The sequence below is a fragment of the Papilio polytes genome, unplaced genomic scaffold, assembly GCF_000836215.1.
Source record: "Papilio polytes unplaced genomic scaffold, Ppol_1.0 DF824146.1, whole genome shotgun sequence".
Classification (NCBI taxonomy): domain Eukaryota; kingdom Metazoa; phylum Arthropoda; class Insecta; order Lepidoptera; family Papilionidae; genus Papilio; species Papilio polytes.
The window spans coordinates 1,227,537-1,244,271 of NW_013525058.1; the positions used below are offsets into that span (position 1 = coordinate 1,227,537).

At 34.5% G+C, this 16,735-nt stretch overlaps 1 protein-coding gene across 1 annotated transcript in view; it reads right to left on the bottom strand.

Moving 5' to 3' along the window:
- Positions 1 to 749: 749 nt before the first annotated feature.
- LOC106111921 overlaps positions 750 to 16,735 on the bottom strand; it is a 68,455-nt gene continuing 52,469 nt past the window's right edge. The window contains exons 3-6 of the mRNA XM_013294125.1: positions 9,449 to 9,637; positions 8,478 to 8,707; positions 3,706 to 4,524; positions 750 to 3,508 (exon numbers count right to left, since the gene is read on the bottom strand). Coding sequence (XP_013149579.1) covers positions 2,849 to 3,508; positions 3,706 to 4,524; positions 8,478 to 8,707; positions 9,449 to 9,637 — 1,898 coding nt within the window. The 3' untranslated portion in view covers positions 750 to 2,848. The remainder of the gene's footprint in view (positions 3,509 to 3,705; positions 4,525 to 8,477; positions 8,708 to 9,448; positions 9,638 to 16,735) is intronic.

Here is a 16,735-nt window from a genome sequence, read left to right on the forward strand (position 1 = left end):
GAATTAAAGGATCACATATAAAGATGGTTTTCATGCCTTTTTATCTTGCCTTAATTATTTTTCATTCTAATGATAAATGTAGCGTTTGTTACTCAGTGATACTGTAGTTTTTAATAGTGAAATAATTTAAAATCAGTCCATTTTATTACATCAGTAAAATAAAAACTGAGTTTTTTAACATTCATGTAGTAATATATCGTCGCTAACTATTTAAAGGACGTAGTTTAATTAAAAAAACAGTAGGCAACATTGATTTATCTTCGTAGTTTGTATTTCCGTCGCAGAAACATCTCTTAGCATTAAATGCTAGTGAAGATCGAAGTCACAAAGACGTCTGCAGATATTTGGTATCTCGTTTGTGAAGACTTGCATTTTGACAGGTGATTAGGGTCCACACCGACGCCCGTCAGTCGCTTCCTCTCTTTACTATGTTCTAGACCTTATCCTGTATCTATATTGCATTTTCGTCTTTGTAGACACAGATTTAATAGTATATTTTAAGTCTGGATTCTATTCTCTGATAATTTAAAGATAAGCTTTGGTAGATATATTTATACTTAGATTAATAGGCGTCGCTAGTAAGAGGCAACAGATTCTAGAAATGTTATATAGATTAAAAAAAACTAATTTGATTATTAATACTAGCCTCCGCCTAGACCTAGCCTAGTTAATCAGCTGGTAAAAATGGATAAGGTAATTTAAAACTAAAAGGAAAGCCAATTTGAATTGTAGATAATATTCATTTAATTTTTCGTTTATAATTGAATGGAATAAACATTTAGCCAATTATTTTCCATTATCTAAGCAAATTAATGCTTAATTGTTCGTAGAGCCTAGTGACGAATTACAATAGAAACCCTTAATTAAACAATTAATAAAAATATTTACATTATTTGGAAATATCATCACAGCTTCACAAAACAAGCATAACATGGAGATAACAAAACAATGTATGGGGAATATCTAGCGATGAACGATACAATTCACAATAAAATAGGCCCTTTTTCACACCTATAGAAACTATCAGTACAGTTAGCTGCATAAACATGTACACATTTGTAAAGCTGACTGTACATTTCATCGCGTTAAAATGTGACAATCTACTGTTCTCGTGTGTCTAATTGGTTACCATTTTATAGAGATGTGAGATCGGGCCTATCGTCTGTGGTAATTCTAAAACTACAAAACAATATTCCAAGTTAAATGTGTTACAGCCTCGAATATTAAATGCGTAAATACTGTTACATGACCATCTTGTGAGGCGTCGCCCCGTGCGACATTTAGACATAGTGTATCCTCCATTGCTGTTTACGTATCTAAAATTCATGCATGTGTTAAAAATATTGATATATGCAAAACAATGGAAATACATTGTATTTGTATCATTGATGAAAATCTTAAAATTATCCGTTTAAACCAGCAAATAGATTAACCGATACTACCAAAATAAATTAATGTAATACAATAAAATTCCAATAATTTTTAAAGATAAATGAATAGGAACAAATACACATTACCACTTAAATAATAAACATAGAAAACATTATTGCATTACCAACATTTTCATACAAACATTAATATAAAGATGCATTTTACAATTGATATTTGTCGAGATAACTTTTCAATACAAGTATCCCTAACAGAAATAAAACATTAAAATCTATTAAACATTGAGACGATATCTTTGATATGGGAACTACGCAATTTTGGTAATCAAAATAATTATAAAGATAAAATTCTATAACACTAACCAATCTTTGGATTGAGGAAGTATTAAAATATATTACGAATAAAGGAATGTGCGTAACATGTGACCTGAGATATTAAAATTATCTCAAGATGAGTCTATTAACATCGAAGTTTTCCAAGCTTTAGTCTTAAATGACGTAGTTGAAATAATTTTACTCTACAATATTTGCTCTACTTTATGTGCAATTTAACATTACGTATATCTATGATAAATGACTCATTAATTACATATTATAACATTTAATACCGTTCTAAAAGTTTACTCTACAGATACGGTTTCTAAATTACACTACGAATAATAGAAATGGAACGTTTGGTGAGAATCCATTCATACGAGTATTAGCTAACAATTTTGTATAACACTAATGTAATATTTAATAAATAAATCTAATACTAAATTATTTATTTACAAACCGAAAGTATTTTTCAGCTGAGATTCATTTATAGATGTTTTAAATACGAAAAGATCGTGCTACAGAAGTTCAGAAAGATAAGCAGCGATATTTCGTTCGTCTAAGCAATTTGAAATTTAAAATCTTTCCAACTAATTATTTACATCGATTCACTTCCAAGTTTATAATTGAATTATTACGGTATATAAAGAATTTAATAATACGATCTGTACAGTGGAACTGACGCATTTAATACTAACATGGCACTACACACCATAAACGATTCGAATTCAGTCTTTCGTAATACACGCTGAAATTAGAAACGAAATCATGTGATTCTAATCACAAGCGTTAATACAACTCCAAGATCACTCATGAAATTTACTTGTAGGCGTTTTGTGCCATTAACATGTTATCCCAAATATAAGCTAAACTACAGAACGTCGTGTGTTAAAACTTTTCAAAGATCCTAAAGCGAAAAGCTGTATGATAAACGGTTGCGTCATATTTGATTCATAATTATGACTATAGTTCCACTTAAAAATCTATGGCATATTAATAGTTGATAGAATAGACGCATACAACCTCAATGGCTCCTATTCTACGTTACTCTGAAAAATGTAAACGTTTTATCGTTCTGAAATACTACTACTGTTAAGATGTTTCCACTAGCGGTTCAAATAGTCACAGCGAATATTACTAAAAGTTCACACCATCTTTCGTTCGGCGATAGCATGATGACCGGGATGCGAGTAGTGGCTTGGGGACGACGGTTCGTACAGCGACATCTTAAGCCTCTTGCATTTAGCTCGTCGATTTTTGAACCAAAACTGCACATTCTTTGATTCCAGTCGAGGAAATTTCTGCCTGTACGGCATCCTATTCAGTTCTTCTGTGTATTTTAATATGAGATTGTGTGATGGATGGGTGTTCATTGAAAACCATTGTTCGAGAACCGGGACTTCGGAGACAGGGTCTATAAAAGTGCGGTTACGTTTGCGTCTTTCGTCAGAAGCACCGGCGAGAGCGAGATTCAAGCCGCTTGCGCCTTCACCGGGTACTGGACCGACGCCAGGGAAACCACTCATGTACTGGCTCATATACATAATACCATGACCAAACATCGGATGATTTGGTACCATAGGGAAGGGTAAGCGATCAAGGTGCGGTGTTGATGGACGATAGTGTCGCTCTTGAACAACGTCATCATCGGAAGCCACGTCTTGCTCGTCAGTGATACCGTTTTCTTCTTTAACGTTGTTATTGTTATTGTGAGAGCTGTCGCTGTTCTTGTCAGGTGATTGTTGAGGTGAATTCGTTTGATCAGATCTGGCCAAGTCACGCAGCTCTTGTTTGATATCATGGACCTGAAAAATAAAATTATTTAGATATCTGCTTTTTTATTTACAAGGCATGTAAGAGAATTTAGCACTGTTTGCGGGAAATAAAATTTATTTAACTTAACCTACTAGTTTTTGTCACCAAATTAAAATAGAGAATTGGGTGCTTAACTAAATTGTTTTTATAAACTTTAGCAAATCGTACAAAAAAATGGCCTAATTACCTTTATAATATCTGGAGGCTTCGGTGATTGTTTTGACATCTCTTCGTCATTATTATTCTTCTTTGTAGTTATAAGAGAAAGGGGAGCATCAGGACTTTCAGGCCTATCATCTGGATTCAAATCCCCTCCGTCGTCTTCTAAATCGGATCCCGCATTCGATAAATTGTCCTCAGACATTATAGACATCGGATATCTGCCGGGACTGCCCGACATTTGCATAGGACTCTTCATTGAATTGCGATCTTGCATCGCATAATTGTCATTACTCGCCATCAATGATCCATTGGATGGACTATGACTCCTACTATTGAAGCCATTTACACCGAGATGACAACCAATACCTCCAATGTTGCGTAGTTCAGCACGTTTTTGTGCAGCTCTTGCATTTTTAAACCAATACACCACATTATTCACATCTAAAGGTTTGCGACCTCGTCTTGATTCTAAGTTGTTTAATTCTCTTACATATTGTTGTATCTGTTGCCGGCTTGGGTGCTGATTTTCAGAAAACCAACGTTGCAACTTCGGCAATTCCAGTTCAGGGTCGAAGCTGGTCCTCATCCTAGTTTTCTGTGTTGGATATTGATTCTGGACCGTCTGTAGCGCCGGATGCAAATGATCTGGTATAGCGGTCAGAGTAGGCGAACGATTTTTGGGCACCGGTGATGAATAATGTCGTGGACTAAAAGGCGGCGGCCGTGGCGAAACTTGGGCGCTCCACCAAGATTCGAACTTTCTTCGCATGTCCTCAGATGGCTCGTGGAAATTGTGAGGCCCCGGCGTTCGATCTTGCCCTCTACAAATCTGAGCTAATGTGACCTGCAACAGAAAACAACTTTTAAAACCTTCGACCGCCATTAGATTGAAGAGCAAATATAAACAAAAGGTAACCGCAAACATTTTTAGACAGTTTTAAGGAGGCCAGTCTAACCAGCAAAAGATACAGAGGTAATTGTTTGAATACACAGCGAGCATTGTTTCACAGAACATCGCCATTAGATTATGAAAATATTGGGCCGGCTGTTAATGTATGTGTCATGCCGAGCGATCGCGGTACTGACGCCTCGGGCTGTTTACTCGGTGGTTAGTGCGCATCACTCCTGCCCCGCGCCGCCGAAACTTCAATCATGGCCTGCTCTAAAACAATGAGCGGGAAGGGCGTCTTAACAATTAGCGCCCTCCCATTGCACCTTCGACAAAGTACCGGCAGCGGCCGCGGCCTAAGTAGTTCAACTAAAAGGTATCGCATCGGTAACTCGTTTAGAAAACATCCCTGGCATCTCCGCGCTCGAGATAAACATTTGCTAAGAGACGACTCTGTTGTGATAGCTATGAATTTCACAATTATTTAATCAGCATTAAGTGACAAGGTGCTTGTTTGATGTGATATTAATCAGCGAGTAGTCAATCATAAAAGAAGTTGTCAGATTATGCGCCGGCGTCGTGTTTGTTTAGCTCGGTGGTTATGCAAGTAAGATCTGTTTGTATCGCTAGATTAAACACTACAATGGCAGCGATTACGTCGTCAAGCGAGCTGTCACTCCCTCCAGTTTGCGTTGCGCGTTGCCAAATCAAACTCGAGTAAATAATTGTGCGCGTAACACATCCAGATTGTGCCTATAAATCATGTCAAGCGCGAGGCGTTAGCGCCCAGCCGGAGTGATACGTTAATCCGTTCTTTGTTTTATGTTTTTAAATAGTGCGGTCATATTTGTTCTGAGATATTGTCTCCTTCAGCCGCGAGCAAGATTTACAAGAGCTGGCGCCTCTGCCTGATAACTTTGTCACGTGTAATCCGCCTAAGTACGTAATTCGGTGTGTGATTGAAATCATTCTCGGCACTGGAAAGGACGACTTTGAATACAATAGGCTTACCGTTATCAGATATTGTTCTTGTCGTGTGTACATACGCTACTTTACGCTCGCTCGATGGAATTAATGTTTAATAAATTGTAATAATTCTTATGACACTTTTGTCCACAATATTTACTTTGATATTTAGAAGTTTAAAGGAACATTTCACAAGCTCCAATTGGCATAATAAATTACCCTAACGCCAGCATCGTTCATCTGACGTTTAGCTCCAAACTTTTGACTTGGAAGTGTTTGATTATCTTCTCCGGTCTGAAGTTGGTTCGGTTCATTTGCTACAAACTTCCTTTGACTTTTACCTTTGTTCATAAATTCATAAATAACTTAACCCTTTGTATATTATCTTTCAGTAATAGAGAATAATGTACATGCAACTGGAAACTAGAACCGTCTAACCTACGTGTTGTGAGTCTAAAAGTCAGGAATGCTTCTTAATGTTTTCTCTAATAATTAACGTCATTGATACAAATTTACAGAGTACAAATTGATTTTACTCAATGTAGGAAATCTATAGTAAACCTATAAAATATTAATTAAATGTAAAAGCCCCATTTACACGTGTTTCGGATATTTGGCAAAACTCGAAACAGAAATCCGGGCGTTTGCGTTCTGGCGTTAAAGCCACGGGAGGGCGCACGAGCGCTAACCTCGCCTTTAATAAGATTATAAAGCATTATTTTATGGTATTAATAAGATCAAAAGCGTCGGTACATCTAAAACTCCTTTTAACCCTCTTTCACTCTCGTAGTCGGCAAGACGAGGGCCCTTCGCTCTAACCCGTTCGCTACAAGGTGTATATTTAGGAAATTATAATAAGGCGCGGGGCGCGGATGAGTCTGAGATTCAATTAAATTTATTATGTATGGAGATCTCGCGTATGAGGCAGGTGTTCATCGCCTCGCCGAATTTGTGCCTGTCTGTCGAAGGCATTTGAATTCCACAACTCAAACAAAAAGCCTTATACACTTAACGGATAGAGAAACTACAGAAAATACATTAAAATGTATATTGTGAACTATGAAAGATAATATAGTTAGTCAATCACAATTGCGTAAACTAAGTTGCAACTACTTCTTAAAATAAATCGAAGATTATAATCGTGTACAAAAGAACAAATCTGTGTAGCAATGTGTGACACTGTGTCGAAGCGTGGCGCGAACAACAAAACAAATTCCACTCCTAATTCTTCCCTAACTGATGATCCTTATTAGTAGGGACTTAAGCGTAACCTCGCAAATTATAACGACCTACGAAATACACGAGCACAGCTACTTAAGTGAGAGTTTGATAATCTGTCTCCATCGCGAGTTCTTCAAATCCGACCTTGTTGTGAGATGTTCTCATTAATTTGACGTTTCGCCGAACGCTTTAAAGATGAATTTATTCAAAAGATTCCATGTTAATGGGATGTCAAGGGGTCTTAATCGTTCGTTTGTTAATTATTTGGATAATATTTTAACGTCTTATAACAATACTAGCTTTCGCACGCTACTCCGTTTACGTGAAATTAAAAAAAAAAACAAAAATGAGTAGCCTTTGTTTAACTTAAATATAAAGTTTTAGTTACTAACAGAAAAATAAGAAACAAGTATTTCAATTGCTTTAATATAAGTATTTAGAAACTAAAAAACTACTCATAAGTGTTTAGTCTAAAGAAATCGTATTTCAAATACATAAAATATAAAATAACGTTTAAAAGATTACTTAAAGAGGTTCTAAAATAACATACCTAATTGCTATACAAAATTTCAATAGCACTCGACACTCAAAAAAATTATGAGCGTTCTGTTTCAATGAGCTGCGAGCTTATGGGAAACAATAAGTTCGACGATAATAAGGTGGGGGGTTGGGTTTAGTACGAGGGGAGCGGCCGGGGTTACAACAATCAAGCATTAAAGAACATTACATCGTCGTGGGTATATTGTGAACGGCGGTTTAGCTCAGTGTAGCGAACTGCTGTCGCCCGACATCAAATTGTACGGTTTTAATACACGAACTCCCTTTGACAAATATTGAAATGACAGACGCTTATAGAAACTCGTGCAGTACCTTAGGATAATTTTACTAACAGTTATCTAGTTCTATTTTAATTACAAGTATTGTCAAAAACTGGATTTGACTGAAGTATTTTATTTTGTAGAAATATTGAAGTGTAATTGTATAAATATTATTTTAATAACGTAGTTTAATATTTTAAATCCAAATGGATGTGTTAAACAAAAGTTTTGTATGCTATTAGTTTACAATTCAAATTTTATCAACTTATTAACGTTACGTCAAATATCATACTAATATTGTAAATGTAAAGGTTTACATGTATGGATGTTTGTTTATTAGAGTTTGTAGCCTAAATTGCTGAACGGATTTCGACGAATTTTGTTATAGATGTAGAGGATAGTCGGGAGGACACATACTCACTTTTACTTTTTTTTATTCCACGTGGACGAGGTCGCGGGCGAAAGTTAGTTGTTAATAAATCCCAAAGATCTCATTGCAAGTAATCATTAAAGATTAAAGAGTTTAAATACAAAATGTATGGCTTCATATTAAGTATTTAGTTGCACATATAATAATTATAAGCTTGTTAAGCTGCAATATTTATAGCTGGTCAACGCCCACGTACAAGATGAACCAATTATTTGTAATCTAATTTCCCTAATAACTGACATAGTAAGATATTCAATATACCTATGTATATAAATACGCATATTTAACAACGACATCAAGTGTTTACTGGAATAATTAAATAGAAAATTTAACATCAGGTATACTAAGAACTAAGAAATTGGCTAGATAACCCTTTCTTCTATTATAAATAATGCTGATCAATGCAACAACAAGGACGTATAATATAAAGACAGGTAATGTCTTTTACAAATGACAATATTAAATAAAAGTACCTCATCTAATGGGCATCCTGTGGAAATCAACAAAGGCCTGCTTTGCACCAGCAGCAGCCTCAGGAGTTTATCTTTGATGTCCTGGAGTGGTGTGAGCCTTGGCCTAAGGAGTTGGATCCGCAGCGTGGCGACCGTTGTCAACTCGCCTAACACTTCGCCGACAGTCACCAGAGGACCATCAGAGATCTTCTCGAAGGAAAGCGGCTTCCAGTTGTTTATCACCACTGAACCTAAAACAATGAAAGAACAATGTAATGGCGTGTCTAAAAAACAACCAATAAACTTATAAGTATTATAAATCGAATGACACTACACTTCAACAGATGAAAATGCTATAATTAGTTTTGGAATACTATTGTTTTGTAGCGCTATAAATCAGAATTGCAGACCACCTCAATCCCTTGGTTGCAGTCTTACCCAAATCGGGCCACACACACAAATAAGATCCATTAGGGTTTTCTCTGAAAGTAGATGTTTCTCAATGGAGAAAACATTCTGAAAAATTAATTGTTCCTCACATTTGTTTATAGATTTAAAGACTGATTACAGATAAAGAAACAAAAATGTTTTGGAACACAGTAAGTGCCAGTCATTTGCATTCTACATAATTACGCACGATGTCATTTTTTTTGATAAGAATGCACTCGAACGCAATCATCCAAAGGTTATGAATGAGATAAAACTTATCTTAATACGAAATTCTAGGCAATTCTTTATTCAATGTATATATGTATCCACCGACTATCAACACACCTTTACATCTTTGGCTACTAAGACTTTAAAAGAAGATAGACGTATGTAGGAAAAGCGCTTTTACATTTTGTCTGTTGAATGAAATGCTCTAATTTTCGTCTCTTTACCATTAATTTCCAGTTCTGATCTTCTAAATCTTAACCCATGTAAGACAACAGCTGATTTGTTACATGCATATTTATTTTCTTTCCTTTTATATAAAACCTATATTAACGTACCTTTAGCGGAGGCGGCGAGTTCATGCGGATATCCTAGCCTCATCATGGCAGCGGGCACGAGCTCGTGGAAGGCGGTGGCGGCGGGGATGATGACGTAGCTGTCCGTCTCCACAATTGCGCGGCGGCGCCACGTTCCCTCCTCCAATGACGATACCGCTTCCACCACGCAGTGCACCGGTAATGTTTTACCTGAATAAAAAATTAATAATATAGTTGATTCGAGCCTCTTGTAATCATGCCTTAATATTACAATGTACAGTTAACACTTCAGTACTTTTGTAGACGAACAGATATTTAAAAATATCAATGTAATTTGATAACTGAGCGTTGAATCAGTTATATTTTGTTTTCAATAGAAATACTTTGAGAAGCATCTACCAAATGGACCGGGAAGAATGTAAAGACCATTATGAAAAACTTCTTGTCCGCTTTTAAAATAAAAGTGCTACTTAACGTAGAACGTCGAAACGCTGTCGTTAAGAAAGCTTCTTAATTATTTAGCAACTTTTCAAGCGAGAAAGCAATGCTTTTGACTTGCTCGCGGACGCGGCAAAAAACCGAGTGAAATGTTTAAAATAATAATTAATCCTTGTTCCATGTCTGGCGGCCAGAGCCTGCTTTGTACCGGTCCACGCTTTTACCGACCTTCTTTGTAGACGCTTCTTTAGGCCGATATTAAATAGTTCACGCCATTTTCCTATACTTTTTTTTATTTTGATGAGCAAAGCGATGCCAGAATTTTTTAGTCTTTTCTTAATTATATACCTATTTTAAAAGCAGTTGCAATTAATGTTTGTCTTTTTTTAATAAATAATTTGAGTAATTGTTTTGTAGTTTAGTAATACTTTTCTGAATACTTAGGTTATATTAAAACGACAAATACTAGGCTTATCGTATAAAAAATTAAAGCCTATCTACTTACTACGCTGGCGAATTTTCATTTCAATAATTACGATAACTATCTATAGTATGGTGATATTATTGTTATAAGCTATCAATTGTAAACAATACAAAGCTTTCGGTTCCACTCGCTGTTATTGAATTTACATAATACTATCCGGGTAGCGGGTTCAACAGAATACCGGCTCACCGTATTCAAAATTATAAATTTTGCGGCACAATAATCGTTTAATAATACTGGCACGCTACTCTGCGGCCCTACTGGCTTAACGTACAAAATAACCGGAATTTTCGAACGAGTATAATCGTTTAAAGTAAGTTTGGATAGTTTTCTTCGTTGGGCGTTTTCGAGGGTGGTTCGGGTAGTTTCAGGGTTAACACCTATAGTCTACAGTTAAGCATAGATTAGACGAGATTTGGCGGTGTGCGCTCGCCCGCCACTCCGGTCAATTAAATCCTGCTACTATAAAGGCGGACTTTATTAATTTCTTGTATTAATTCTATGAAATATTACGATTCTAAATTCCAGTAGAGTAAAGGGATAAAACTGTTTTTGTTTCTTTTTAAAACAGAGCTAAATTTTTTGACAATAATCTTCCAGCAACTAAAAACTAATATGTTTTTTTATTTAAAAACTTGCATCGGATGCTACACTATTAGAAGTGACTGCTTTCTTAGCGTAGCTTACTCAAGTACGAGGTTAAGCGCAGCGTTCATTACTGTAACATAAAATATCAATTAGGATCTTAAGCGGGTGCGAGGGCGGAAGCGAGAGCGGGCGCGGAGCTTGCACGGCGCAGTTGAGGCTTAGCCGACCTAAGCGTACTTGAAAAGAGTTCAGTCCTTAACAAAGGATTTCACGTCGATGTCAAGGAGCTCGGAACCTATAAGTAGTGCGAATTAAAACTTTAGACTAACAAGAATTAAATGAGCGAAGGAGACGCCCCCTAGTGACGTGATCAACGCGCCCCGGACTGACGTTTTAACGTAACATTAAAGAGTTGATGCACAAGAATTTTGTGTTTAATTTGTTGAAAAACACTAAGAACATTTGATTTTATTGTTGTTCTTAGCATATTTATTTGTAATAAGGTTTTTGAGCTTTTAAGTTTTGAGTAAAAAATTAAAAAAGATTAAAACGCATATCTAAAATTTTCGGAATTAGTAAATGGAATTTTCCTAAATCCGTAACGGATGGGAGATAAAATATAAATTTGGCTTACAAAAATATTTACATAAAATTACAGATTAGCTCGCGTGTCGATCATGTTTTTCTGCACTCTGACCTTTCATTGAACAAACATTATGTAACATAATGTAAAGCAATATAGTTAAATATTTTTATGTAGATTTTTATATCTCAAAGGTCCCTGTATCGTTGAATAAAAAAATTTAATAAATTGTCCTCGTGGAATAAAAAAAATAAAAGTAGTAGCCTGTGTGCTCTTCCAGACTATTCTCTACACCAAATTTAATCGAAATCCGTTCAGCCGTTTAGACTACAAACTCTTACAAACATCCATATATCCATCGAAACTTTCGCATTTATAATATTGCCATGAAGTAAGATATGATTGAACATTAATTTTAGTTTACCGTGAATTCTTTATTCCAGTATGTTTTTAAATTGAACTATACTCGTATTTGGTATGATTTGATCAGAAAACATTAGTATGATGGTAAAAACGGCCTTTGGATTTGCGTGTTGATGCAAGGCTTTCGTGAGGCGTGATCTATTTAGATCGGATAAGTCGGTCTATCGTGACGGATGCTGAAACCTCGCAAATACCGTGTCGTGTCGTGTCGTGTTGTACTAATCGTATAAATCCAGCACTCATGTACATATGTGTATGCAAAAATGTCCGCTAAGTTAGCCGTAAGCTACCAACGTTTGATTCGTACCAATTGAAAAATACTAAACGATTTATTTATTATTCAATTTTTATGTTAATGTTACAAGTCATCATATTTAAGTTAAAAATGTTTTAAAACATTTAATTTTAGTGATAACATACTCGTATGTTATCTAGATTCATTTAATATTAAACACTAGGTGTTCCCATGCGGCTTCATCCGCATGAAATTATGAAAATTTTATTTTATTATTTACATTTGTCAATTTATCAAATGCAAATGTCAAACTGACATGACAAAGCTTGGTAATCTTGTTTCCTTGATGTTGGCAGCAACTTTGGTCTCTTTCCCACATTAGGGGTTTTATCCAAAATATTTACCCCCTAAGTTTAATGGCGTAAAAATATATACCTTAAAGCGTGACGTAAGTATAGGGGTTTTTATTAAAAAAAGGATTATTCAAAAATATGCTGTAATTGCTGATATCTTAGGCTACAGAAGTGTGTGTTTACGCTTTATTATAATAGTCTAGATAAAATTAGGATTTTATTTTAAATTACTTTCTTACGATTGAATAAAGTATAATTGATGCTGTAAAATCCCAATAAATAACATTAAAAAACATATCCGTTGACGTGTATTAATAGATAATCAGAAACTGCATAAGAAATTAAGTTTTTAATGAAAATGTTAATCGTTATCACGAATGTTACACTTTTTAAGGCACAAATATTAAGATTTGGCAAATTAATTAAAGACGCATATAGTTAATGCTGATGTCGAAAAGATTAATAGGATCTGACCAACTAGATAAAAATAGCATGGAAAAAATGTAGAATGTAAAGAAAAGTATTTTTTAAAAGTAAATTCTAATGAAAAATTGTCAAATGCATGCAACACTTTAGACAACTGCGTCTTCTTGAGTAGGAATAGAACGGGGGAGATGAAGGCGAGCGGCTGCCTCATCATCATCAACTTGCCCTTATCCCTTACGGAGGGTCGGCATACTATGTGCTCTTCCATACATCTCTATCAGCTATCATATCTAAATCCACTCCTTTCTTAAGCATGTCCTCTTTCACACAATCCATCCATACTTTCTTCGGTCTTCTACCTTTGTACCCATCCACATTCAATTTTAATACTTTCTGGTTTATACTCATAGAGAATCGAAAAATCTAAAATAGAAATAATCACTTCGAATAGGACCACTACTACGGACGTCCTACTCGCCTAGACCTAACCTAGATCTTCGGCCAGTGAAGCCCATTTTAATGCATTAGTTTACCATTTTCAATTTCAATGTAAGTTTTAAGACAGAATCAATCGATAACAGCGCTTCTCGTATTGCCGGTTTCCTAGCTACATTTAATCAGTTTAAAATAGTGTTTCTTGAGTAATTTGAATTGAACTCCTCTGAAATTTAACCTAACTCTAATGAATCACTACGTAGTTATAAAGTAAATGGAATCTTCTGTAATACTCCATTAATGGGCTAGACATCTTTGTTTGACTACAGTTATTTTTGAGTGTTTTGAGTGAAAGACGGAAATTGTACTTCAGCATTCGACCATAACGCCATCTATTATAGCAAACGGCAGTCTTTCTCCCTATTATTTAAGCTTAATATTTTATATTTTAATTACCACTTAGCGTTATAAATTAACGCTTCCAAATTTGTATTTGCTCTAAAAGTAAATTGAGTGTGAAAATAATTTGATGAGCCGCTTCGAAAAGTTTGACGCAACTTTTTTGACGCAATATTTTGCCTAAAATTAACATTACTACAGTTAAATATTGCTTTTATTATAAATAAATTAGATTTTAGAGAGATTAGCACAACGATTTTTAAAAGCAACTTGTATATATTTGAATACATTTTATATAAACGATATAATTTCTGTATTCAGTACTGTCATTCTTTTTGACAGTAATAGAAACACAGCGTGATACTTTTTTATATCGTTAACATAACATTTAATAATACGATTTCTAATGGGTCGTTAATATTGCTATTTGATATAGTTTATTGCAGATTTAAAATGCATAAAAGTTCAAGGATGATATTAACATAGATTAAAAGTATAAGCTGTTAAATAAATCATAACAAATTATTCATCTGTCTTGAGACGATTGTTTTGTAACGTTCATTTATTTTATAATTACAACGACCTTGTGCAATGTCCTATCTAGACTTGAATTGGCAACTCATTTTTGTTTCAATCATAATTTTCATGTTAGGTGGACCTGCTGTATAACGATGTTTATTTGATTCTACCTGTGACTCGGAACTCTATTAAAGTGGAGTTTAAACACCTAAGTTACTCCTGCAAACACCAGCTGTGTTCCATTAAAAATACCGTCATAAGCAGTCCAACCGTTTTAGAGTTTACACGAAAAATCGCAGAGTTGCGGATAGATTGATAGACTAAAATAATACTCTTACTAGTTAATATTATGAATGCGATTGTTTGTTAGTGTTTGTAGCTAAAACGGCATATATACATAGGATAGTCTGGGAGAACACATAGGCTATTTATGTTTTAATTCCACGCGGACGGTGTCAGCTACGCTATCAAAAGCTAGTTAAAAAGAAAATAACGTAAACTCTTTAACCGTCCTGCCGTAATTAAGGTCCATACAACTCTATCTAAAGGAACGATCTTCAGTCTTATGTATTAAGCTGATGATGTATGCAATATGCATGAAATATAAAAAAAAATATTTAAAAAAGTTTAATGTCTGTATACAAAACTAGAAAATTACAAAATTGGATTGAGAATGGACTAAAATATATCTGAGGTAGCGGTGACGAGGCGTATGGAGGCTAAAACGTAAGCTCGATAGTAATCCCCTTACAGCACACCCCCAAACTTTCACCTGACCATCGGCCAGACACGCTAATACTCGTCTAAACAATACACATGTGTTTAAGTAATGCAACTCTATACAGATACAATATTTAATATTAATTAATCGAGGTTATGTAAAACTAGCTGTTCCCGTGCGGCTTCATCCGCATAGCATTATAAAATTATTTTATTGTTTACATTTGTCAAATTTACAATTCCAAATGTCAAAAATACTGTTACCATAACCTTGCTTCCTTAATGTTGGCAGCTTGTAGTTCATGGTCCCTATCCCACATGAAGGTTTTTTTCCAATTTATTTACACCCTAAGTTTAATAGCGTAAAAATGTACAGCCTAACGTGACGTAAGTGTAGGGCTTTTTATTAAAAAGGAAATTAGTCAAAAAAATGCTGTAATTGCGGACTTCTTACGTCACAAAGAAGTTTGTTTTTATACATAATATGTACAAATGTATGGCTTATCTTAGGATTGAAATTTAAGTATTTAGCGAAAAATATTGTAGCTATAATATAAACCCGGCAATTCAAGATATTTCAAAAAACTTGTACTGAAAGATTTTTATTTATTGAAGTATCAACTATTATTAAATCGTTGCTCCAATTCTTGTAGTTGTATAGAAAAGCCAGAGAAACACACAAAAGTTTGTTTTAATTTATTTAGATTATACTGAATTAAATATTCTCTATTTTGTATCAAATTTCCTTAGATTATAATCTTATCTTTAATACGATCTTGATTAAATGTTAATCAGAGGAATCTAGGTATTAAAATCTATTTATAACAAAATGACTCCAAAACATTAGAAAAATATTTAATAATTGTAATTCAGTTTCTTGTTTATGGCACACCCTTAGAATTTAACGATTTTACAAAATGGTCACAATTATTTGCGTCAAACTCTGACGGATCAATTTCCAAACACCCTGTATCATAGAATATGCATTTTCTATATGTTATTCTGTAGGATTCGCAATTATTTAGGCATTTATAATTTTGCATGTTTTGGCCATAACAATAAGCATTTTTCTTTTTCTTATCCGTTTCATACTATTTTAGAGACTGTACTCACCTTTAACTAAACTATCGGACAACTGCTTAGTTTCGCTTTGAATCACATGAGCTTATATGGAGGTGCGCGTAGTAATCAATTTTTAGTTGTGCAAACAGTTGAATGGGCTGCGAAACAATCGACAATCGACACCACAGTCGTGCGATAGTTTAGTCAAAGGTCCACGTTCTTAATGTCTTTACAATGTCAACGATGCAATTTTTGAGCAATCATTTTTCATAGTCGCCGTCCAGACATAATAAAACAAAATCAAGCTAATATTAATTTTATTGATATATTAAAAATTCTCTTGGACACTAGAGATATTTACGAAAATAATGTCTAAAGTTTATTTACGATTACAGTAATCGGCCTTGACATTCACATTATATTAAGAGATAACATTAAGCGAGATAAGTGATTCAAATCTCTAGTTATTAAGCCAGAACTTGTAAATATTGTGTAATATTACATACACAATTACTTCTTTTTTTATTATAAAAATAACATTCTATGGCTTTCTAGACACGCAGTACGTAACAAAGTAATTGTAGATGTCCATTGACTTTGTCATCAATTTTATTTGCAAAAAACGGAAATAGAAACACGATTT